Source organism: Dipteris shenzhenensis, chromosome 29 (assembly GCF_047967505.1).
Source record: "Dipteris shenzhenensis isolate YYH24624 ecotype China chromosome 29, Dip_SZ_1.0, whole genome shotgun sequence".
In the NCBI taxonomy this organism is placed as follows: Eukaryota; Viridiplantae; Streptophyta; class Polypodiopsida; order Gleicheniales; family Dipteridaceae; genus Dipteris; species Dipteris shenzhenensis.
This window is the reverse complement of record NC_141624.1, coordinates 12,214,080-12,238,585: the sequence shown is the minus strand read 5'-3', so window position 1 is coordinate 12,238,585 and position 24,506 is coordinate 12,214,080. Positions and strand designations below refer to the sequence as shown.

Below are 24,506 nucleotides of genomic sequence, written 5' to 3'. Positions count from 1 at the left end.
GAGCTTTACCCTTTTCCGTTACTATTGATTGTGCCTCTTCTCGTCAAGTTCTATTTTGCAAGTGCACATGGCGTGACATTGCATCCATGCTAGTACGAGTGGACAAGGGCAAGCAGCACATGCTAAGGTTAGGAAGAGAGTCCTAGGACTGAGTTTGTTGGTCTGTGAAGCTTATGAACCTATTCTAGACAACATTCAGACTCTGGCACCAGCACACTCATAGTCTAGTTCTGGCATATATGTGCTTTATCTATCTCTAGGAAAATTATTGCTCATCTCCTTCACATGTTTTTGCAGATTAAAAGCATGAAAATAAAATTGGAAATCCTCATGTGTTGACCTGCACCTCCTTTTGGATGCTGTTTATATGAAAAGGGAATGTAGACAGTAGCTCGTGAGTGGACTTCTTGGAGGCTGTATACATTGTGTACAGTTATAAGTGAAGAGGGCTGGAGCTTTTACGGTATACCTTTAAGTTGAAGCATTTTTGTGTGGTGAACTTATGTTTTTGTGCTTCTGTTCAGGTTTAAAGATATCTTCCAAGAAGTTTACGAGAGAAGCTGGAAGGCCAAGTTTGAGGAAGCAGGAATATGGTTTGAAATGTTAAACTTTCAACCGTTTGTTGTTTATAATATTTAGTGTTGTATAGATTGTTGACTAGAGAAGGAAATGTTTGCAGGTATGAGCATCGCCTTATTGATGATATGGTTGCATATGCTCTTAAAAGTGAAGGTGGTTATATTTGGGCTTGTAAGAACTATGATGGCGATGTCCAAAGTGATTTTCTTGCCCAAGGTTGGTACACTAACCTCCTGATGAGGTCCTTTTCATGTTACCGATTGTGTTGGAGATAAATAGAGTGTCTATGGTACCTTGATGTTCTGATTTGGTCTGTGCAGGTTTTGGTTCCTTGGGTTTGATGACATCTGTTCTTGTAAGCTACCTGTGACTAGTGGCTGTATTTATTATTACTGAAATATGATTCGTGGCTACATTGAAATTTGTAACTTGTTCCAGATGTGCCCTGATGGAAAGACGATTGAGGCAGAAGCTGCTCATGGGACTGTAACTCGGCATTTCCGAGTACATCAAAAGGGAGGAGAGACTAGCACTAATAGTATTGCCTCGATCTTTGCTTGGACCCGTGGGCTTGGTCACAGGTCTGGAAAGCTGCTTTTTTATCATTTTAACATGTCTACTGGGTCTGCATCTAGCAAACATACCTGCAGATAATACTGAATCTCAACTATCAACCAAGCTCTTTAAAAAATAATAATATTTTTTCCGGAGTGCTGAGAGTGTCAGGTAACGTAAAGGGATAGCAGCCTGCCTTCTACCCCTTGATTTATTCACTGCTGCAGTACACAAATTTGCTACTAACTCCAGTATTGTCATGCTCAATGATTTGGTGCAGCTGTACCACTTGTGTACCACTTGTTTCTCATGCTGTGCGTGATGTATTTGTGCCTTGAGTGCTTTGCTCTCGGCCATTTCTTTCATACTTGATAGTGTTTTTTTAATTGGTGGGGGGGTTTTGTGTGTTCAGCCAAGAGGCTTTATCAAGTTCCAAGAACTACAAGCCATGAGCAAAACATAGTATTGTGATGAAACAAATACATCCATGTCACAGTAGTTATCTTGTTGATCCAAGTCATCACAACTGAGGCGTGGTTTTATTTTGGGTGTGTTTGCAGGGCAAAGCTAGATGGGAATGATAAACTCCTGGATTTTGCACTCAAACTTGAGGCTGCTTGTATTGAGACAGTTGAGTTAGGGAAAATGACAAAAGACCTTGCAATCCTTATTCATGGTCCAAAGTATGCTTCTTCACACACCCCCCCCCCCCCCCAAAAAAGAAAAGCAAAAGAAAAGGAAAACTGTATAGCTAATTTTGCGAGGCCTCAAGAACAACCCTTCTAAAGAAAGGTGCTAACTGATGTGATTTATCACTGTCAGGGTTACAAGGGATTATTATCTCAATACAGAAGAATTCCTAGATGCTGTTGCTGATAGCCTTCGAATGCGGCTCAAAGTCTCCTCGAAGCTTTGAAGAGGAAATTATGTTTATTGTCTCGGCATAGAGTCTCGAGTTTGACATATCTAAGGGGGGAAAAAAACCCTCCTTGCGGTGACAAATTTTGCAGATTTTGGACTCTCTCTCTCTCTCTCTCTCACACACACACACACACACACACACACACACACACACTCACTCACTCTCATATCAAGACATTGATGTCGCCCATTTGAGTTTAGATAGAGTACAGATATGTTATTGTTTGCATATAGGAAGAGTTAGCTTGGCTGTCGTTACTGCATGTGCAGATCTTGTAGCTTCTTTGATGGCATAGAATCTAGAGGCCTTCCAAAGATGTTCTTTCTCTCTCTCTCTCTCTCTCTCTCTCCGCTCAACCCACCACCAGGAAAAAAAAAAGATTCCAATATGAATAATGGTGATGCTGCCTAGTATTGAAAGTGCAAATGCAGACATAAGGAACAAATTATCGAGTGTCATTAAATTATCATTGGAATGAAGTTATGAAAATAGAGCATACTTGACAAGAACATGGACATGCGTCTGCCCTGATGCTAGAGTTTGCAAAATTGGTTAGGTAAGATTGGGAAGGGGAAACAACAGAATGATAGGAAATGTTTCCCTTGTCCTAACCAAGGTCATGAGTCTTCAATAAGGCTGGATTGATTGGTTGGTAAGATGGGGAATAGATGGATCGTGGACATCACTAACTAGGAAGAGAAGGCATCATTAAGGGAAATGGTATAATATGAAGTTGCAAAAGCCAAATTCTACATGACAGAATGAATCTCATGTGATATAAATGGAACAAGTTCTCTCTTTTAATTAAGCAAGCACAATGTTTTTAGAACTAATTAATTCTTTTTCTTTTTCTTTTCTTCTATGTGCACTACAGGCATAAATTTGACATTGCATTTTGGATTTAGATTTGCATATGATATGCTTGTGATGGTACTTCACCAACAGACATTCTTCTTGCATAGTTTTCCCAACACATGTGATTTGCTACCACACACACAAATCAAGAGATTATTATAAGATCTAAGACTTAAACATTGTATGTATTTGCTAAAAGGTGTATGATTTTGTCCAACATGACACGAATGACAACACAAATCAATGACCAATTGCCACACATTCGAGGTTTACAAAGTACATGATATAGTAACATGACACATGTAAGTACATTGCCCTTGAAATGTGATTGAATCATACACAATGCAAAGTAATTGCGATAGAAACTAAGAATTATTATTATCCATCATTGAAAAATGCATGTTTAATCACATGTGAACCATGAAAAATCACAAGACAATTTGTGATATATTACATGCTTAAAAAGTAAATGCTTTAATCACATGTGAACCATGAAAAATCACAAGACAATTTGCCATATGCCATATGCTTAAAAAGTGCACCCATTAATCGCATGAAAATTGAAGATTTATTGGCTTCAAAATAAAAGACGTTCACATTCTTGAAGAGTGTGGTTATTGTCATATAATGTGTGCTTGGAAGGAGTCATAGAATAAGTTAGGATGAGTGCGCTCATGAATGAAAAAGAAAATCTATTTGTTAAAATTCTAGACAAAGTAGTCACATTTGATGCTTCAAGTAAGGTGATTATAGTAGTTGGTTTGTTATGAGAAGGATGTTGAGTCCATTGGCGAAGTAGTTTTTTGCTTGATATATTCACCAAACACTCTTAATTTAACATTGGCGAAGTAAGTTTTTGCTTGATATATTCACCAAACTACTCTTAATTCAACACATACATTTTACTTTGTTTGAAATTTCATGCGAAATTTGTTTTAGTTGGCTTTAGTTGAAATCATCTAGATTCCATGCATCTTGTTGTGGTTTTCTTGTTAATGTCTCTCCCAAAGAATACCTTTTATTGTGTCTCTTGTGAAAAAGTATTGAATTATGGTATGCTTTTCTCACATTAGATGGGTCATGAAAAATAAATGTCTTTTGTGCACATATTTTTGCACTCTTTATGCGTGAACAACTCTAAGATCATGTTGCATCTCTTTATGGTTTAGGCATCCTTGATTTGATTTGCTCTCATAAACTTAGAAAGTTTAAAGGGGAAGCTCAACGTACTCTTAACTTTCATGTTTTGAGGAGAGAATATGTTGATGAAGATCCATATGATCTTAGCTATGTAAATCCATTTATGTGTTAACTCAAATTTAATGGTATCTCTCTCTCTCTATATATGTATGTATCTATCTATCTATCTATATATTATAGCATATTATAGCACTGTATATGTATTAACAATGAATCTCCTTAGTTTTTGACTATTAAACCTTTTAGACCAAGATGCTTTAAGAAGTTGATAAGCTTTGTGTATTGATGTGGAACAATGGCTATTGAAATAGAAAAAAGTGTCATGCACCTTGGCCTATGATTTAGTTTGCAAGGTTTTTATGTGCATGTGAAAGTGAAAGTCCATGGATGTAGTGCTACATGACTCCCAATGTGTGTTAACATCCATAGAGTACAGTTGCAGAATGCATGGTAATGAGTGATTAGAGATAATTAGGCTCCATGATTTACTTCAACTGTCGCAGCAATGGAGGGAGTACAGTTATAAGCTTTATGGGTTTTGAGCAGCGAATGGCTCAAGATCGACCTCGCCACTCTAGATTTTGAGCCTCACATCTCGGTTTTGAGTCCCAGATGGCTTGGGACTCAGATGGATAATTTTAACACAAGCGCTATTTAGGACCTAAATAGGAGCACCTCTTAATGTTGGTTTTTTTCAAACATCCGGGTAGGAGCATCTCCTAATTTTGGGATTGTCCCAAGCGCTCTTATATGGTTAACACAAGTGCTATTTTCGACACACGGAGAGGCATAACAAAATGAGCCGTAATAGAAGAGAGAAGGAAAGGATAGAGAAGACGCATTGGCACCCTATGGGCCCAATAGCCTTGTGAATGTAAAGGAAGGGAGAGTGCAAAAAGGAAAACGGTTAGCTCTTCCTTCAAAAGATGACTTGTATAAAAGGCCAAATCGACTTGGTCTTCGTTGTTGTATGCATAAGTTTGGAATACAAGCCCCCTCTTCTCTTCCAAGAGTGTCTTTGGGTGTTCTCTTGTTTCCCTTGTAGTGCTTTTGTGTTTGCCACTCCATCGCCCTTCATTCTCTCCTTCCATCTTCCTTCTCCCTCTCTTCTCCCATCTCTTCTCTCCTTCTCCCCTTCTCCCTCTCTTCTCCCTCTCTTCTCCCCTTCTTTCCTTCTCCCTCTCTTCTCCATCTTCCCTTCTCCCTCTCTTCTTCCTTCTCTCTTTCTCTCATGGAAACACATTGCAACAATCCGGGAGCCGCTTGAGTGACACATGCAGACGACTCGTGCTTTGCATTACTCTCACAAGGAATAGCTTGGAGTGGAGGCTCCATGGGTATTCCTTTAAGATCCCCATAACACGTGAGTCACCGTTGAGACTACACATCTTTGGCACCGTTGCCAGGGAGTTCAAGGTATGCTTTTACATTGCATTTACTTTCTCTCGTCATTTATCCATTGCACATTGTTTCAAGCTTAACTTGAAGCTTTGTTAGTGGAGTTGTAGGAGAGGAAAGAGTGAAGAAGTGTGAGTTTGGATGGAAAATAGATTAAAACTGTCATTTTTTGTTGGAAAGCATTTTTAAGCATGGGAAGCTTGTTTTTTATGTTAGTTAGTATTTTGAAGTGATAGGAAGGTAGTTTATAAGATTGCAAAGGTATTTGTGATAACAAGTCCTAACAAAACACTGAAAAATGGAGATGGAAGCTCAATTGCGAAATGGTTCTTGGAGGTGAACAACCAACTTGTGGAAATCTCTCATTCATGCACCCAAAGTTGATGTTTTTTGCTCTTTTTTGTTTAGTATAGGTGGTTTAAACTTGCGTTGACCCTCCGGCTGGACGGATTTAGTAGACATGGAGAACTTCTCGCCAGTATGTACGTGGAAAGGGAAGGCCATCAACAACCAGCTCCTGAACTGTAGACAAGAACTGGAACCGCCTTTGTAGACTCAGGGCCCGCAACTTTCGCAAGGCATCCTAAGTGGGAATGCATTGATTTGACGAAGACCCATGGATGAGGCATCCTCAATGGGAACGCATGGATGACAAAGGCCCATGGATGAGGGACTTCGTAGGATGAGACCCTAGTTGAGGATATGCGTGAGGCTCTCATGGGGGGAATTCTTATGAACTTCCGACCTTCTAGGTGCCCCCGACCTTTGTTGGCTATGTGGTGCCATAAATTCCACCCTACCGCCCAATGCAAGGAGCCACCATGCAGATGCCCTTGACCCTCTTGGAGCCCGACCGTTCCCGCATGCAATTGTTGCTCCAATGGATGGAGGACCATGTGCTTTCGCCCCAATGCCAGTACCAGCAACTCAATGGACCCCGCCACCAGGGCCAGGCTTGAGGCCACCTCTATGACCTGTTAGGCACACAACGTCACCGCTGCCTCCATCAGCTTCCCAAACGGTGCTATCAGATGAGGTGATGCGCATCCTGGTGAACGCAATAGGAAGGGGGGCCATACCAGCCCCGGGTGCACCCGTATTTCCAGCAAGGATCACTAATCCCTCAAGGAGTCAACCCATAGCCATCTCCAAGTTGATGACCAGTCTCCCACGTGGAGCGATTCGAGTAGATATGCAAAGCCTTTAGTGGTCCTGGAGATCTATAATGCATTTGGTCTCAGTCTGAATGGCAAGGAAGGCCAATGGTATAGGGCTCTCAACCCGAAAGAAAAGGTCAACTGGGTGACGTTGCGAAAAGAATTCATTGTAGGGTTCACCCCCAGTGGACATAAGTGGAGAGCGATTAAACAATTATATGGGGTGAAGCAGAATGACAAAGAATCCCTTCAGGATTACATATCCAGAATGAAACACCTCAATTCCCATTGCAAACCATATGAAAGGAACCATTGTTGCCCCGCTTCCTCATTGGATTGGTAGACTTGAAGCTACATGACCACTTAATGGTTATGAATCCTACTTCCTTCGAACTATGTAGCAAAGCGGCTATCTGTATAAGTGATCCGGTTGCGGTCACACAAGAACCTGCCTATCTGTGATGCCAAAAATTGATATTTTTCATCTGGCATTGATATTGTTTTTCTCTATGTTTAATAAGAGATTGAGTATCAAGTGATAGCCTAGTGGCTCTCACTTATTTCTATTTTCTAAGATATTGTATGGGATTGAGAGGATGAGTGGAATGCCTTATTGTAAATACCATGTGTATGAATGATAAATATCTTGGTATGGGGTGAGAGTTATTTGTGTATGGGATATTATGGGGTTTTTAAAAATAGGAAGAGTGAGTCATATAAAGAGGTGGGCTCATGTCCATGTGTTCCAATGATATAAGAGAGGCCACATGCCAAGCATCTGGAAGGCATGTGGAGGAGTGTGGAGTCAAGAGGAATCCTTCTAGAATTCCTATACGGAATAAGGAGGATGTGGACACATGGAAAAGAGAGGGTCCCTATGGGCTCCATGTGGGGAGACTCTTGACTTTCTCAATATTTTAAGAGTCTTGAGCATCTTTTGATGGAACATGTGGCAAGAGCAGCCAAAAAGGACATGGATGGTGACATACGGGCTTATGTGATTGATGGGGAAAGAAATCTACAGGCAGCAATTGTAAACCGGGTGAAGGAGGGTGATAAAATCTCTATAAAAGGAGCCCTCCTCTCCCTTGTTCATCATCTCTTCCACCATTAGGCCTCATGTTGCTGTAGCTCTAGTCTTCTCAAGCCTCTTCCATGAGCCTTCTCTCCCTCTTGTAGATATTCTCTTATGTAGACTCTTGAGTCCACTTCTCTCTAGTTCGTTCTCTCTCTCTATGAGTAGTCTTGGAGCTTCCGCTCCCTCTTAGTCTTTTGAGCTAATTGTAAAGGTATCTATGAAGGAGGTGCAATGTTTCCCCAGAACCTACCCATTTGACCCAATCAGCCCCTGCAAACTCCTTGATAAATATCAGTTCATGTCATGTTGAGCCACAAGATCTTCTTTCAACAACGTATCGCTCTTGTCTTTAGTGTAGACCAGCTTGCTAAAACTATGGCCTCCGCTGATCCTTTCCTTCTCTCTATGCTTGAGTACAACATCACTTGGGATGTTACCATATTTTCATCTAAGGGAGGAAAGTATGGTGTGGTCTCTTGGTATAAAAGCTTCTTTTTAACGTCCCTTTCCCAGTGATAAATATCTCTATCACTCAGTTTGAAAGCAGTAGGAAGTGAAGAGGTGCGTGAAGTTTATTACCCCCAACTTCATGTCACACTATCCCACAACAAAAGAGCTCCTCGCAAGGGATCATCACTACGCCAATGCACCTCTGGCAACCAAAATGAGACACAAGCTAGACATGTGCTCTACATGGCTAATAACATGCTATGCAATGATGAGACATTCGTCTCCACTGCATTCCACATGATCATCAAGTCTAGGTCTAGGTGAGTCTGTACAGTAGGCATATCACCATGATGCACCCGCAGCTCACAAGTCACCCTAATGCCTATGCACCCACATGCATTCAAGGTCAGCAACAATAGGTGATTATGTCAGTACGTCCCTTACACTTTTTGCATTCTCACATGCTGACCTCACAGTCCACTCTACACCTAATCTGTACACATCACATTCAGAACAACCACCCCCTTCCTTGTTCTTTTCCCCCTTTTTCCTCTTCCTTCTTTTATCTTTCGTTCTTTCTCCCCCCCCCTCTGTCTCTATCTCTCTCTTGCTCTTCGTATTCTTCCCTTCCCACATTGCCTATCCTTTCCACCCTCCCCCTTCTTTCTTTTCTTCCCTTTTCTCCTCTCTCAAAGTTTGGTAACTACTATCCAGCCGGTTGTTGCCATAATGCTATCTCGTCGGCCGTTGCCATACTACTATGCTGCTAGTTGTTGCCATACTGCTATCTCATCAGTCGTTGCCATACTACTATCCTGCCAGTCGTCACCTTCCACTCAACCCCATAGCTCGTCACCTTCCACTCAACCCCATAGCTTGTCACCCTAGTTTCTATCTTGCCGACGGTTGCTATAGCTCCCATCCCGCCGATCATTGCCTTACCAACAACCTACCGACCATCGCCCTCTACCAAAATTCTGCCAGGAATCCTACAGCCCCCTACCCTCTTCCAGACAACATTTCAGCCCCGAGTTTATGTCCTCATCCTCCTCTTCTTCTACTGATTCACTTGTTACTCAATTTTGCCATCCTTTTTCCCCATGGATCCTGAAAACAAGTTCTTTGAGTTTGAAATGGATCTTGGTCTCTGCCCCCCCATTCTGCAAGCCACTGGCCCCACCAAATCACAGAGCACGGGTTCTAGCACCTTTCGTATGGCCTCCGACTTCCCAGCTGAAGACTTACATATGGAGGAAGAAATTTTGATCCAACAGGCTAGGCCACGCAAGAGGCGCCTACAAAAATTGGCACTCCTCCCTCAAGAACATCAAGGAATCACACCCTGGCCCCCACACAAGGGGAATACAAAATTGTGTGATCTCAAATGCACTTGTCGCTTGAAGAGGAATGGCTCTAATAGCTCGATGGATGTGCCATCCACTCTCGTTACACATACAAGGGCCATGACTATACCCTCCATTACCACAACGCAACGGCTCATCAAGTGCTTAGGGAGCTGACAGTTCAAGAATAGCTCGCATTAATAGGTCAGAGGTTGCTAGGAGAGTTCTCCAAGCCCAATACAAACGTCGGCATCTTGCACGACCCTCCCTAGTTCTACCACCTCAACATGGACGTGGTGCAAGCCGCCTTCGACCTCTTGGTCATCGCCGACAAATACTCTCAAAAGAAGAAGAAGCCCAAGGCCCTCAGTGAAATCTACCAATACAATCAAAAGAAGAGCAAGGGGCACATTCATTTTTCAGAAATAATTAAGCTAGGGTTGGAAAAGTCAGCACACGCTCTACATTGGTTGAACTAAGTCAAACACACAAATCACTACCAATCAATCCTGTCCCCAACATCTTGGCGAGACTGGCACCCCCCCAAGTCACTAACTGGGCAGGTTATTTTTTTAATCAAATGCAGGATGACCTCAAGACATGTGGTGAGGTCATCGGTAACCCCATGTTGTACATGCCCATTCTGTATCACATGCTGCAGTAGCAACCACTAATCAACTATGGGTTGGCTAACAAAGCTACCATTGGACCAGTACCTATTGCTCATGAAGAGGAGATAGAGGTCGCCCTGAAGTGAGTAAGAATAGAGCCCGATGCTACTCTGGTCAGCTGCCCCACTCAACCACCACCAATCTATAATCACCACTAGTCCATTCAGCCACCACCATCGGTCCCCGATTAGTTGCTCACCCAATATGAGGATTGCCAAGTGCAAGCGATCTTACATAGACAGCACCACATGGATCAATCGGATCCCCACACCAAGGGCAAGACTGTACAATAGGAGCCCATCTCGGTTGATGATCTCTCAAGAAACGAGACGGTCACCATTGGTCTCCACCCAAGAGCTCAAGTTGTTCAAGAAACACCCTTTGCACCCCAAGTCTCGACTTCACTCAGCCACGGCCCACCCACAGGAGACTGCCTCTTTTGTCATCACTGGCTCCTCCTTGTCTCCATGGGCAAGCCTCATAGAAGCCCTATAGTTCTATAGTGCGCCACAGTAAACTGATTCCAGGGTGACCGTTGTGCATTTATGTCACCGACTTGTTAGCTACAGATGCGGTTGGTACACCGCCCATGAATAATAGTTGGATGACAGCTATCCTTATCTACTCTAGTTTGTGGCTCAGTTAGTATGCCACATTAGTTAGTTGAGTTTGGTTTGAGACCCACATATAAGGTTCCTCTATTTCTTTGTACTTGAGTTCTTTTGGCTTTCAGAACTAAGAAGAGAAAAACTATTTTCAGCCTCCACATGTGTGTGTATTCCCCCATTATGTATGTGAGAAAGCCGCAAGTGAGACTCCTTCCCTCTCTCCCACTATCTTCACATGGTATCAGAGCCTTGTTCATGGTAAGGAGCTCAAGAAAGCAAACCAAGTTTGCGGTATCCTGGTAAGAGGACCAGTGTTGCTTTCCTATTTCGAGTTTGGGAGAAAATCTCTGCAGGTAGCACAACCAGAAGTGCAAGAGTGCACTGTCTCAGATTGAGACACCCTTTGAGGTGTGGCGAGAGCACAGTGTGGCGAGTGCACTGTCTTAGATTGAGACGCCCTTCGCGGTGTGATTCGAGCCATTTCGGGGCCTGCTTTGAAGGCGGAAGTTCTTCGCAGGCACTCAGAAAAAGGCCCTATTTTTGCTGTGCGACCACTTCTCGCAGCTGGTCAGTGAAAAGTTGCCGCAGAAATTGCATTGTATGCCTGTGTGCAGAGATATTGGGAGTTGCAGAATCATGCTTGTTGCCTATTGATGCAAAATCGTCACTAGGAAGTGATTGTGTGGTCAAATACCACTTTTGTCAGTTTTGTAGATCTGCCCGTGTGAGGCAAAAGCTGTGTTTTTTATAGTGACAGGATATTTTGCAGTGTTCTATAATGGCGCTTGATTCTCTTTCACAGATTGTCACTGAAAAGCTTGACAAGAACAACTTCCAGGCATGGAAGTTTAGAATGACGAATTTCCTTATGGGGAGTTCATTACAGGAAATGAAGAAGAACCAGTTCTTCCTAATGTTCCCAATCAACAGGAAATGCAGGCATTTAAAGGATGGCATGAGAGAGCCAGAAAAGTTATGTACTGGCTGTCTATCAGCATTTTGGATTCTATGATTGTGCATATTCAGGATGCAAGTACGCCAAAGGAGGCATGGGATACTTTGGCAAAAACATACAGCACAAATACACAAGCCAGGAAAATGCAACTCAAACAGGAGTTGCATAATGTGCACAGAGAAAATTTGAGCATCAATGACTACCACATGAAGTGAAGAAAATTGCAGATGCACTTGCTTCCATTGGGTCGCCAGTGAGAGTTGTTTGCTCTTCTAATTTTTGAAAAGCAGAGAAATGGGGGTGCATCTTCTTCAGGAGGAACTTCAAAAGAAACTGTCTTCTACTCAAATGCTAGAAGAGGTAGAGGTAGAGGTAGAGGAGGCCGATCTACAAGCCGTGGTAGAAATCAGAATATGCAGCAAACTCAAGAAAACCAGTCCTATGGAGGAGGACATGGTAACTCTAGAGGCAGGGGGAGCCAAAGAGGCCGTGGTGGGTGGCAGAGAGGCCAAAATGCAAACAACAATGATGAATGCTACTACTATGGTAAAATGGGTCATATGGCTAAGGACTGCTACAAAAAGTAGAATGACATTATGAATGGAAAATTGCAGCAAGGCAATTATGCATCTTCTAGTAAATAAGCTGATGACAGAAATGAGCATCTATTTATGGTGCAGCATATGACCAATTCTGTGACAAGTGCAGAAGAATGAAATGATGTGTGGTATGTTGACTCAGGTGTGTCAAACCACATGACAGGTCATGCAGAATGGATGCAAGATGCAACGAAAATGGAAAAACCAGGATTTGTGGAGATTGGTGATGATACTGCACATCCTATTGTGCAGATTGGCAAAATTCCTTTGTCCATGCAGGATGGGAAAAAGAAATACTTGTTTGATGTATTTCATGTCCCGAACATCACCAAGAACCTGGTTTCTGTTGGTCAGATGGTTGAGCAGGGCTTGCAGGTCAGATTTAATCCTCATGGATGCTTTGTTGAGGATATGAAAAATAACGGTCGCTTGATAGCAAAAGGAAAGAAGAAAGGCAGGAAGTTTACGTTGGATGCAGACATGCCTGAATTGAGTGCAGCAATGTTTGTACATGGGACCGGTGTAGTTGCAGATATTGATATTTGGCACAAACGCATTGGTCATGTTAATATACAGCGACTTAAATCAATGCAAGCCCAAAATATTGTTGCAGGATTACTAAAGCTGATGTGTGGACTACTAAAGCTGCATCTATTGGAGGCTGTCACTATTTTGTCACTTTTATTGATGACTTCAGCAGAAAACTTTGGGTGTATTTTATGAAAAAGAAAAGTGAAGTGTTTGGGCACTTCAAAGCTTTTAAAGCTATGGTTGAAAAAGAAACAGGCCTACAAAGAAAATGCCTAAGGTCAGGTGGAGGGGGAGAGTACCTCTCAAATGAGTTTGCAAGGTTCCTGTAGGAGCATGGCATAAAGCAGCAATATTCATGAAGTCATACCCCACAGCAAAATGGACTTGCAGAAAGGAAAAACAGGCATATTGGAGAGGTATCTCGGGCTATGCTAAATGAAAAAGATCTACCAGATTATTATTGGGCTGAAGCAGTTGCTATAGCAGTTTACATAATGAACAGGACTCATACTGCAACAATACATGGCATGACGCTAGAGGAGATGTATACTGGTAGGAAACTAGACATTTCTCATTTGAAAATTTTTGGTTGCATTGCTATGTTCATCTGCTAGACGAGTTGAGGTCCAAGTTGGATCCAAAAGCTGAGAAGTGCGTCTTTATTGGTTATTCTCTATAGCAAAAAGGGTATAGATGCTATAACCCTTCTTCTCGTAAGTTTACAGTGAGCAGAGATGTTGTTTTTGATGAGATGAGTAGCTGGTATAAACTAGTAAATGTGATGATTGATGTAGATGCACAAAATGGTATTGCTGCACAGAATTCACAGTAAATATACCTTTATATAATATACATATATAATGTCCAAATGGTGACTTATTTTATGACTTTCAAATATCCTTTCTTTTCCTTTCACCATTTGTTGGATCATAAAATTTTGAGCAAATATCCTCTTTACAGCTCCTCAAGATGGGCTAAGAAAAATATATAATGTCTTTTAAATAGACCCTCTAAGTATATTCTTCTAGAGGAATATGGTTTGAAGAGCTTGCCCCAATACTATTCCGTCGGCGGAATACCCTTGGAATACCCTTGGAGAGCCTACAAAGAATGGGTCATAACTTTTGCTCCTTAGCTCAGATTGAGGAGCTGTAAAAAGGAAAAATATTCAAAATTTCATGATCTATGCAATGGTAGGCTTAAAATTATAATTTTTATAGGTATAGAAGACATAAATGTGAAATTTCAAGATGTATATGAGAGTTACAACTTTATATTATGGTAGGAAGGAGTTTAGTAGGGACCACATTTCCTTAAAAGTACTTACTTAGGTTTGGAGAATTGGGAATATTTTGAAAATACCTCCATTGCCTTCCCATGTTTGATAATGTATTAGAGATTAATTTATGATCGATAATATTGGCTTCAATTATGATATTTTCAATATCCTTTTCCTACTCATCCAAGGAATATGGTATACATTATTACATGAGAGCTTCTCAATAATTCAAATATGGGATTGCTAAAGATAAGGAAAACCCTTTTAAATCGATTGAATTACCATAATCCTCAAAAGAGAGTATGGTAGGGAGGGATTTATAGGAGTTTTTAAAGTGTTCACTATTTGCTCATATATAGATGATGTTCTCTAAAATGAGGGTTATAATGATAAATAAGTAAGTATATGGTTCCATAAATGAGAAATTAAGAAAGAATTGTATATTCCTTTGGGAAATATACTAGCATGGTTGGTGTCAAACATTATCGCTCGAACTTTTTTGCTCATAGATTTTTGCTCGAAAAATGTGCACATCCTCTTTAAATCTAGCTAAGAGTGTGTTCAGTGTCTGGGTTGGTGTACTAATTGGCCATGCTATTTCAAGGATGTTATCAAAACTGAGCTAGGTAAAATTAAAGCTACACAATAGATGCATGAGCCTTAGAACTTGAATCAACTATGGTCTTTTGTGGGGTTTATTAGTTCTTAACAAAGATTTATCAAAGACTTTTCTAGAATTGCAACACCTCTGTATAAATTAACCAAGAAAGATGCCAAGTTCGAATGGAATGCCGAGTTAACTGTAGATTTCAATGATTTCAAAAATTGATCAATGGATACTCTTATTCTTAGACAACCAATGTGGAATGTTATCTTCCATGTACATGTAAAATCTTCTAGTTATTATTTAGGCATTACTCTAGCTCAGTCGGATGTGGAATATCTTGTATATTATGCTAGCCGCTTGCTAATTCCTACTGCATCAAATTATAGCACTACCAAGCGAGAAGCTTTGGGAATGATATTTAGTGTGCAAAAACTAAGGCCTTATTTACTTATTAACCACTTTGTGTTCTATGAGATCATCAAGACTTACTTGATCTTATCACACAAGACTATCATTCAAGGATGGCTTGTTCGTTGGATGCTTTTGCTCTGCAAGAATTCAACTTTAAAATTATTTATAAACTAGACAAGAGAGCTGACTGTTTGTCTAGGTTACCAACACCCGAGGAAACACAAGGAGTTGATATGGAATTGCCAAATGCTGAATTGTTTGCAATTGATTATTGTGAGAATGAATATGCCGAGTTGATGGATTACTTATCTAAAGGCATGTTTCTTGAAACCATGCCTTGAGACAAACACAAAAAAGTAGCTTTGAAGGCTTGAAAATACACTTTGATTGGCAAGCAACTCTATCGTCCATTAGTATGCAGATGGAGTTCTGTGACATTGAGTTTTACCACATGAGTAAACTGTTATGTTGGAGGAGTCTCACTCCAATCCATCAAGAAGACATTTTCAAGGGGAGTTAATTGCCAAAAAAGTGTTACAAGTAGGTTGATGGTGGGAAACTTTATTCAAGAATTCTTACACCAAATGTATGCAATGTAATGCACTGGGTAGCTATTGGCTAATCAATCTATGCCTTTGCAACCAACTAGGCCATGGGAAGCTTTTTTAGTGCTAGGGTTTGGATTTTGTTGGTCCTTTTAAACCAACAAGGTCTACTCATAATAAATATATCATTGTTGCCATTGATTATGCTACTAAGTGGGTAGAAGCTAAGGCACTCTAGGACAAATCTCGGCTCAGAGTACTACTAAGGTCATCAATGCAAATATTATATGAGGTATTGATGTCATTTGTAGCTTGTCAAGATCAAGGGACAAATTTCAAAATCATGTGTACAGTCTCCAACACTTACTATGCTCATGGTAATGGTGAAGCCAAGTCAACTAATGAGACATACGAAATCATTCCCACTAAGACAATACAATCCACTAAGGGTGAAGGGGATATCAAGCTACACTCTGCTTTATGGAAATATCGTACTGCTTACAAGAAGGTAATGACAAAATATGAAGAGGGGAGAGGAGAAGAGGGGAGATGAGAAGAGAGGGTAGGCACACCTAGAGAGCACACCCCAAATGACTAGTTGTATGATAGATTTAGCTAAAAATGTAGAATATATGCAAACCCATTTAGGGTTAGGGATAGGGCATCTAACCCTTTCCTTTATAGCACTCTATTGGGCTGGTGCTATGCACATATGATCACATGATGGTGCTATGCACATATGATCACATGATGTTGAGCGTGAACTCTCAACACCTTCCCTCAAGATCAACATCATGAAGTAGGCCTTCCCTCAAGATGATGATTTTGGGGAATCAAAGAAGGACTAAACATTACATTCCATCACACCCCTTTAATGGGAATGCCCTTCCTCTGCGTCAAACCAAGAGCTTGTCAGTGTTTCTTGAAAAGCTCTTTACTGAGTGGTTTGGTAAAGATGTCTGCAACATTCTCTTTGTTATCATAATGCTACAGTGTGATGTCACCAAGTAACACTCTTTCTCTGATGAAGTGCTCTCTGACATCAATGTGCTTTGTCCTGGAGTGATATATTGGATTCTTGGCCAATGCTTGAGCCGATTGATTATCACAGTATATTGTTGTTGCCTTTGACTCATCAAAGTAATCTATTTTTGACAATAGTCTTCTGATCCATATAGCCTCACATGCTCTTGTAGTGAGAGCTCTATATTTTGCTTCAATTAAAGAAAAAGAAATAGTTGGTTGTTTTTTTGACAACTATGATATAGCACTTTGACCAAGGAAAAATGCATATCCTTGTGTCAATCTCCTGGTCTCATGATCTCAGGCATAGTGAGTGTCACAATATCCATGTAATCATGGATGACTTCCTTTGTATTCTAGTTGAAACTGTCTTGTACCTTTCATGTATCTCAAGACTCTTTTGGATGCATTCCAATGAGGCTGTTTTGGATTTTCCATAAACTGTGCTAGTGAACTTATTGCATAACACAAATATCTAGCCATGTGATAGTTAGATATATAAGAGATCTGATGAGTTGCCTATAGGATGTGTCATTGATTGTAGGCTTTTTTGAATCTTTGTAAGTTGTAAACTATGTTCCATGGGAGTGGTTGCAATTTTGCAATCTACCATATGAAACTTCTTCAGGAGACTATCAACATACTTGAGCTGACTCATGAATGCGCTATTTGAATCTCTCCCTCAATTCCAAGGCAATAGTGCATAAGTCCAAGATCTTTTATGTCAAACTCTACAGATAAGTCTTGTTTTAATTTTTTGATGAAACTATCCTTGCTTCCTATTATAATCAGATCATCTACGTACAAAAGTCCAATAGTAATGTCTTCACCTTGACCTTTGTAGTATAGTGTATGATCGGCATTGGACTTCATGTATCCCAGATCAACAAAATACTTGTAAATTCTAATGTACCAACTTTTGGGTGCTTTCTTTAAGCCGTAGAGACTTTTCTTGAGATGGCAAACCTTATTCTCCTTTCTTGGCTCAACATAACCTGCTAGTTATTGCATGTAGACTTTCTCATCTAGATAACCATTGAGAAATGCATTCTTGACATCGAGCTAATACATATTCCATCTGTAGAGTGTCACTAGTGTATGGAATCCATCTTTGATGCTAGAGCATAAGTCTCATCATAATCTTGGCCATATTGCTGTGCAAATCTTTTTGCAACTAGTTTGGCTTTGTATCTTTAAATACTTCCATCTGGATTGTACTTCACTTTGTATACCCATTTGTTTGCTATGGCCTTCTTTCTTGGTGGAAGGTCGCATAATTCCCAAGTATTATTCTTGTACAAAGCATCCATTTCTTCATTCATAGCAGTTTGCCATTCTGGCTTGTCTACTGTGTCTTCAAAGTACACTGGCTCTTTTATAGCCATGATGGTAGTCATAAGAGCATAGTTGGTGGTTTCAACCTGAATTACTTTGCCTTTCTGAGCATATGTCAATATGGCTAGAGGTCTTCTTTCCCTAGTAGACTGTCTGAGCTACTATGGCTCTGCTTGGGGTGTTTGTGAATCCATAGAGAAAGCAATGAGGCACAAATGTAAAAATTTATTCAAAGAGTGGTTACATATATAGGAAACTGCCTCCATGTTGGTAGATCCCAGATCCACAATCATCTCCATGATTATCTCAATCAGTCACCTCCTATGATCACTCACACATCACACTAACTTGACACACTTAACTGATGAAGAGTCTCACTAGAACCTTCTAGCACACCTACACTCACACACTCCTTGCATAGGACTCCAAGCCCATAGGCATACACACACACACATCAATTTGCCCCTTCATTCCCCCCCACAAATTGATGAGCTCATCCCTCAGCAGTAGTACATGGGATGCTCCATGCCTTGCCCACCATCATGTGGCAACATACATGGACCTAATCTCTTTACAAAAGATCAATCTTTCTAAACAAAGAAATCACCTTCGCTGCAAGATAAGAATTCAAAAAGTCCTAATTGTTTGGCATATGCATAACCAGTTGGCTTCTTCCACAACCTCTTAACTGGGGTCTTCTTTACCTTGTACTTTGTCTTTGTAGTCTTCTTGGCACTTGAAGAAGATTGAGAGTTTGGCATTTTGTCAAGAAATCAACATCAATTGAACTTCAAAGAGCATTCTATGATCTAAAAAAGAAATCTCTAAATCTCTTATTTGAATTTTAACTCCTCAAGCATCAACTTAGCATTTAATGTAGCATCTATTTTCAAAAAATAGTCAAGAAATGCTTACAGAAATAGAGTAACTTTGGAGGATTGATACCTCACACCACAAAGCATTAACCACAAGGAATTTGCTGCACAATTAATGATCCTTGGTAGTAGAAGACTCAGTGCAAGTCTTAGACCAAAAGAAGCTTCACACCTCCAGGGGCAGCATCATCTTCTTTGCCTCCAAAAACCACGTCTTCTTGAAAAACCTGATTGGTTTTTCTGTATTTTCTCCTCATTCCTTGGTCCATTTGCTCTCAAACTTCACCAACAGGTAGCCCATAGGGTCTCCTAAGTGCACATTGGACCGTTTTTGAAATGGTGGCTCCATCAAGTTGTATCATCAGAAATGGCATGAGATAGGGCGAGTGTAAGCACGGGCTATAGAAGCCATAATCCTTCAATTCCTCTTAGGTGGAAGGGTGCCCTAACTAGGGGAATCTACACCTAAAAGGGCTGGAGCAATGGTGGCTTATAGGAGGAGAATGAGCTTAAGAAAATTCATGGAAGGAAGGAAGAAGAAAACTCCTTTGGAGAAGAAGAGAGAATCTAGAGGGAATCTTCAAAGAATCTCTTTCTAGGCACTAGGATCTTCAGTAAGCTTTGATACCACATGTGAATCCATAGAGAAAGCAATGAGGCACAAATGTAAAGCTTTATTCAAAGAGTGGTTACATATATAGGCAGCTGCCTCTATGTTGGTAGATCCTAGATCTACAATCATCTCCATTGATTATCTCAATCAGCCACCTACTCACACATCACACCAACCTGACACACCTAACTGATGAGTCACTAGAACCTTCTAGCACACCTACACTCACACACTCCTTGCATAGGACTCCAAGCCCATAGGCATACACACACACATCAATTTGCCCCTTCAGTGTTTCTGGCAATTCTTGCTCTTCTTCATCAACCTTTTCTATAGATGACTGTGAAATTGGTGTGTCTATCTCTTGTGTGTTTGAGGTTTTCCATTCTGATTCCTCATCAAAGATTACATCTCTGGAGATAAAGACCTTTTGGTTGATGGGAACATACAACTTGTATGCTTTGCTTTCTTCACTATAGCCAACCATGATGAATTTGCGTGACTTCACATCCAATTTCTTGCGATGATCATCATGTATGTGGGCATATGCTATGCAACCAAATATGCCGAGATGCCCAATGTGTGGCTTATGTCTAGTGAATGCTTCATAAGATGTCATACCCTGTATTAGTTTGGTAGGAAGCCGATTAAGCAAATAGTTTGCAGTGGCTATTGCTTCTGCCTAATACTAATTCGGAAGATGATTCTCACTAAGCATTGCTCTAGCACTATCTGCTAAAGTCCCATTCTTCCTTTTAGCTCTTGCATTCTACTGAGGAGTATTTGCACAAGTGAATTTTCTTCGAATGTCATGACTTCTACAAAAGTTCATGAATGCTAAAGACATGTATTCACCTCCTCTATTTGATCTCATGACTTTTATCTTTCTGCTTGTCTGGTTAGGCTACCATGGCTTTGAATTCTTGAAATCTATAAAACACTTCAGATTTCTCCTTCAAAAAGTAGGCCCAACAATATCTATTGTAGTTGTCGATGAAAGTCAAGTAGTAAAGTGAACCATTGATGCTGCGGGTCTGGGCATAACCCCATACATCTATATGTATCAAATCAAGAATTCCCCTTGCTTGAGAGGTGCCTCTACCAAATTTGGTTCACTTTTTTTTGCCGAAGCAGCATGCTTCCCAAACTTTTCCAAGAAACTATAGCTTTGGAATCCCAATTGCCATATTTTGATTCCTGATATTTAGCAATCTCTTGAAATTGACATGACCATATCTCTTGTGCCATTTTGCGGGGATAGTGGCATTTGATGCAGTTGAGCTAGCATGGCATGCAAATATGATATTGTAGCTAGCATTCTATACAAGCATCCTTCCTTGACACCTTTTCCTACTAGCTGAAATATTATGGATTTTTCTCTGATAGTGCACTCATCTCCATCAAATATGACTCGGTAGTTGTGTTCTGTCATTTGGTCTACTGACAAGAGGTTCTTGCTAAGCTTTGGAATGTAGAGCACATCTTTCACAAATCCTTTTGTACCTGTGAAATTGTTCATAGGGATAATGCATGTCCCTTGAATTGGATTTGGTGTATTATCTGCTATGTAGATGACATTCTTTTGACCTTCTAATGGCTTCATTTCTGTGAACCATTCTTGATGATTTGTCATGTGAGATGATGCATCATTGTTGATATACCAAGGATCCTGATCTGCTTGGTCAACTTGATAGCTGAAATCCTCTTTTGGATTGAAATCCATGTCTAGGTACATTGTATCAATTTTTTGCATTTCTTCGTTTGCAAGAAACATATTCCCATGTTCATTTGCAAAATGATTGTGACTAGGATGTCCACCACGATGATTTCCTCTACTGCAAAAATTCCCTCAATTTTTACTAGATTAACCATCTTGGTCGTACTACTTCTTGTGGCAATCTCTTTCATATTGTCCAAACTTATGATAGTAGTTACACTAGATGTTTGACACATTGGTGGATGCATTCCCTCGTCCTTGAAATATTCCTCTATTGGAATGATTTCCTCTTTAATGTTGTTGAGGATGATGCTGATGCTGTGCTGACTTTGTTGATGACTCTGTTGCTAATTATGATCACTTCTATGGAATGATCTACCTCTGCTTCTGTCAAAGAAGCTGTGAATGCATGATCATTAGAATAACCTTTGCATGCATGAATGGCTTGCATCCTGAGTTCTTCACCAAGTAAGACTGGAAGTTCTTCCAATGTCAAAATTTTCCATTGAATGGCAATACTCTGGACTAGATTCTCATATCCTTCTCCTAGTTGATTCAAGATGACTTGAACCATTTCTATGATGTTCATAGTCTCTCCTGCTGCTGCTGCGAGTTGATTGTTGTAGTCTTTTATCCAGACTACATAAGCATGACCAGTTTTGCTGCTATTGTAGAAACTCTGGTTGATTTGGTTTCTCAATGTGAGAATCTTGGAAGTGTTGTTTGACTCATAGAGAGCTGCGAACATATCCCATGCTTCTTTTGATGTCTTGACGGTGCTGAGTTGTCCTAGCATGACATCTTGCACATTCTGCTTGATCAAATGATATGTGTACTTATCTTTCTTATCCCATTTTGCTCGAGCTCAAGCAATGGCAGGATCTGCTACAAGTGCAAAAATTGTTTGTGTAGCTAGAGATCCCGGTGTGAATCCCACTACTCGTGCTGCGACAATAGGTGGAGTAAGCTACTGTTGGTTGGATCGTCCAATGGTCTTTCTGTAGATCCATCAACATATTCCCATTTGTCCTAAAGTACAAGAATGGTCTCCATTTAGTATTTCCATGTGCTATAATTGGAGTTGTCTAGCTTAGCAGATGCCTCTAGATTGAGGTTGCTAGTCGTAGACATGGTGCAAGAAATGTACTCAAAGTGTCGTGAAAATCACTGTTTGAATCAACAACAAAACACTGACTGTGGCAAGTGAAATTTGAATTATCGGTGAAGGTAGAAGTGAAATATATATAATCTAAACTATATTACAAGGCCTATGGCAAATGATGCTAGGAATAGCCAAGAGGCTTTACAAGACTGAAATGATGTGCACAATGCCATGAAATAGCCAAATAGACTTTACAATGATGGCATGTGTGTGAAATTAAGTCATGTGCTATTTGCTCATTGAACAATTGGCAATGCCTCTAAACACTCTGAAGTTGGCTCACTGAGCCGATGAATGTCAGGTTTCAGGTAATGTGATGATGTAAAATCGCATGTGAGTAGGACTGACTCTGAGTAGGAGTTAGTCAAGAATTTCAAGCATGGCTTAGATTGGCAACTTGGAAAAATTCAAAGAGTCTCCTCTATGGCGATCTAGTCTACTCTGATCTAGATCTATACCAACAGTAAATCGATGAAAGAACAACAAATTATTTCTTTTCTTTGGTTCTTTTTATGTGCTGGGTCAGATGCGTCGATGTAGAGGTTGATGTGCATGTAGGAAGTGGATTTATTGGCAAAGCTCAAAAGTGAGTGATAATTGTGCAAAAATTGCACATGATATGACGAGTGCATAGAGCATAAAAAATCGAGTGATGTTTCTTTTTGGAGCGCCCTCAAATTCTTTCTAGATCAAGAGATACGACTTGATCTAGGTGGAGGGGAAAAAGGAGTGCAAATGTGCTCGATGATGATGTGGCAGTCAGAGGGTCACATGTAGTGACTGTGCATAGCATGGACTATGCCCGTGGAGTACTGTGCTAAGGTGGCAAGAGTGGTCACATGTAGTGCCTGTGGAGAGGTAATTGTGCTTGGCTAGCAAACGGTGTGCTTGGTAGGGACCTGTGTGCCATGTGGCACTAATGACTGGATTGATGATGTGGTAGTCCATGTGGACCTTGTTGAGATATTGAGCTCCACTCGTGATATGCCAGGGTGATCGTTGTGCATTTATGTCACCGACTTGTTAGCTGCAGATATGGTTGGTACACCGCCCATGAATAATAGCTAGATGACAGCTATCCTTATGTACTCTAGTTCGTGGCTCAGTTAGTATGCCACCTTAGTTAGCTGAGTTTGGTTTGAGACCCGCATATAGGGTTCTTCTATTTCTTTATACTAAAGTTCTTTTGGCTTTCACAACTAAGAAGAGGAAAACTGTTTTTAGCCTCCACCTTTGTGTGTATTCCCCCATTGTGTATGTGAGAAAGCTGCAAGTGAGACTCCTTACTTCTCTCCCACTATCTTTACATGGTATCAGAGCCTGGTTCGTGGTAAGAAGCTCAAGAAAGAAAATCAAGTTCACGGTGTCCTGGTAAGAGGACCAGTGTTGCTTTCCTTTTTCGAGTTTAGGATCAAATCTCTGTAGGTAGCACAGTCGAAAAGTGCAAGAGTGCATTGTCTAAGATTGAGATGCCCTTTGTGGTGTGGCGAGAGGGCAATATATGCTGCGGGAGAGGGGAAAGCCCTTGGTGACTTTATTTTTCTGATTCGAGGCCATTTCGGGGCCCATTTTGGAGGCGGAAGTTCTCCACAAGCGCTGAGAAAAAGGCCCTATTTTTGCTATGTGACCATTGCTCTATAGGTCGGTGAAAAGTTGCCACAAAAATTACATCGTATGCCTATGCGCAAAGATATTGGGAGTTACAGAATCATCCTTATTGCCTGTTCATGCAAAATCATCACTACAAAGTGACCGTGTGGTCAAATACCACTTTCGTCAGTTTTGCAGATTTGCCCTTGTGAGGCAGAAGTTATGTTTTTTGCAATGAGAATATTTTGCAGTGTTCTGTAATGGCGTCTGATTCTCTTTCGCAGATTGTCACTGAAAAGCTTGACAAGAACAACTTCCAAGCATGGAAGTTTAGAATGACGAATTTCCTTATGGGAAAAGGCTATTGGGAGTTCATTACAGGAAATGAAGAAGAACCAGTTCTTCCTAATGTTCCCAATCAACAGGAAATGCAGGCATTTAAAGGATG

The 24,506-nt window shown here is 40.7% G+C and overlaps 1 protein-coding gene across 2 annotated transcripts in view; it reads left to right on the top strand.

Annotated features, from left to right (window-relative positions):
* LOC147882447 (isocitrate dehydrogenase [NADP]-like) overlaps positions 1-2,543 on the top strand; it is a 61,670-nt gene extending 59,127 nt beyond the window's left edge. For both annotated transcript variants that reach the window (XM_087400192.1, XM_087400191.1), the window contains exons 11-16: positions 525-593; positions 680-795; positions 900-934; positions 1,018-1,160; positions 1,695-1,817; positions 1,957-2,543. In XM_087400192.1, the coding sequence (XP_087256318.1) occupies positions 525-593; positions 680-795; positions 900-934; positions 1,018-1,160; positions 1,695-1,817; positions 1,957-2,050 (580 nt within the window). In that variant the 3' untranslated portion in view covers positions 2,051-2,543. The remainder of the gene's footprint in view (positions 1-524; positions 594-679; positions 796-899; positions 935-1,017; positions 1,161-1,694; positions 1,818-1,956) is intronic.
* Positions 2,544-24,506: the final 21,963 nt, after the last annotated feature.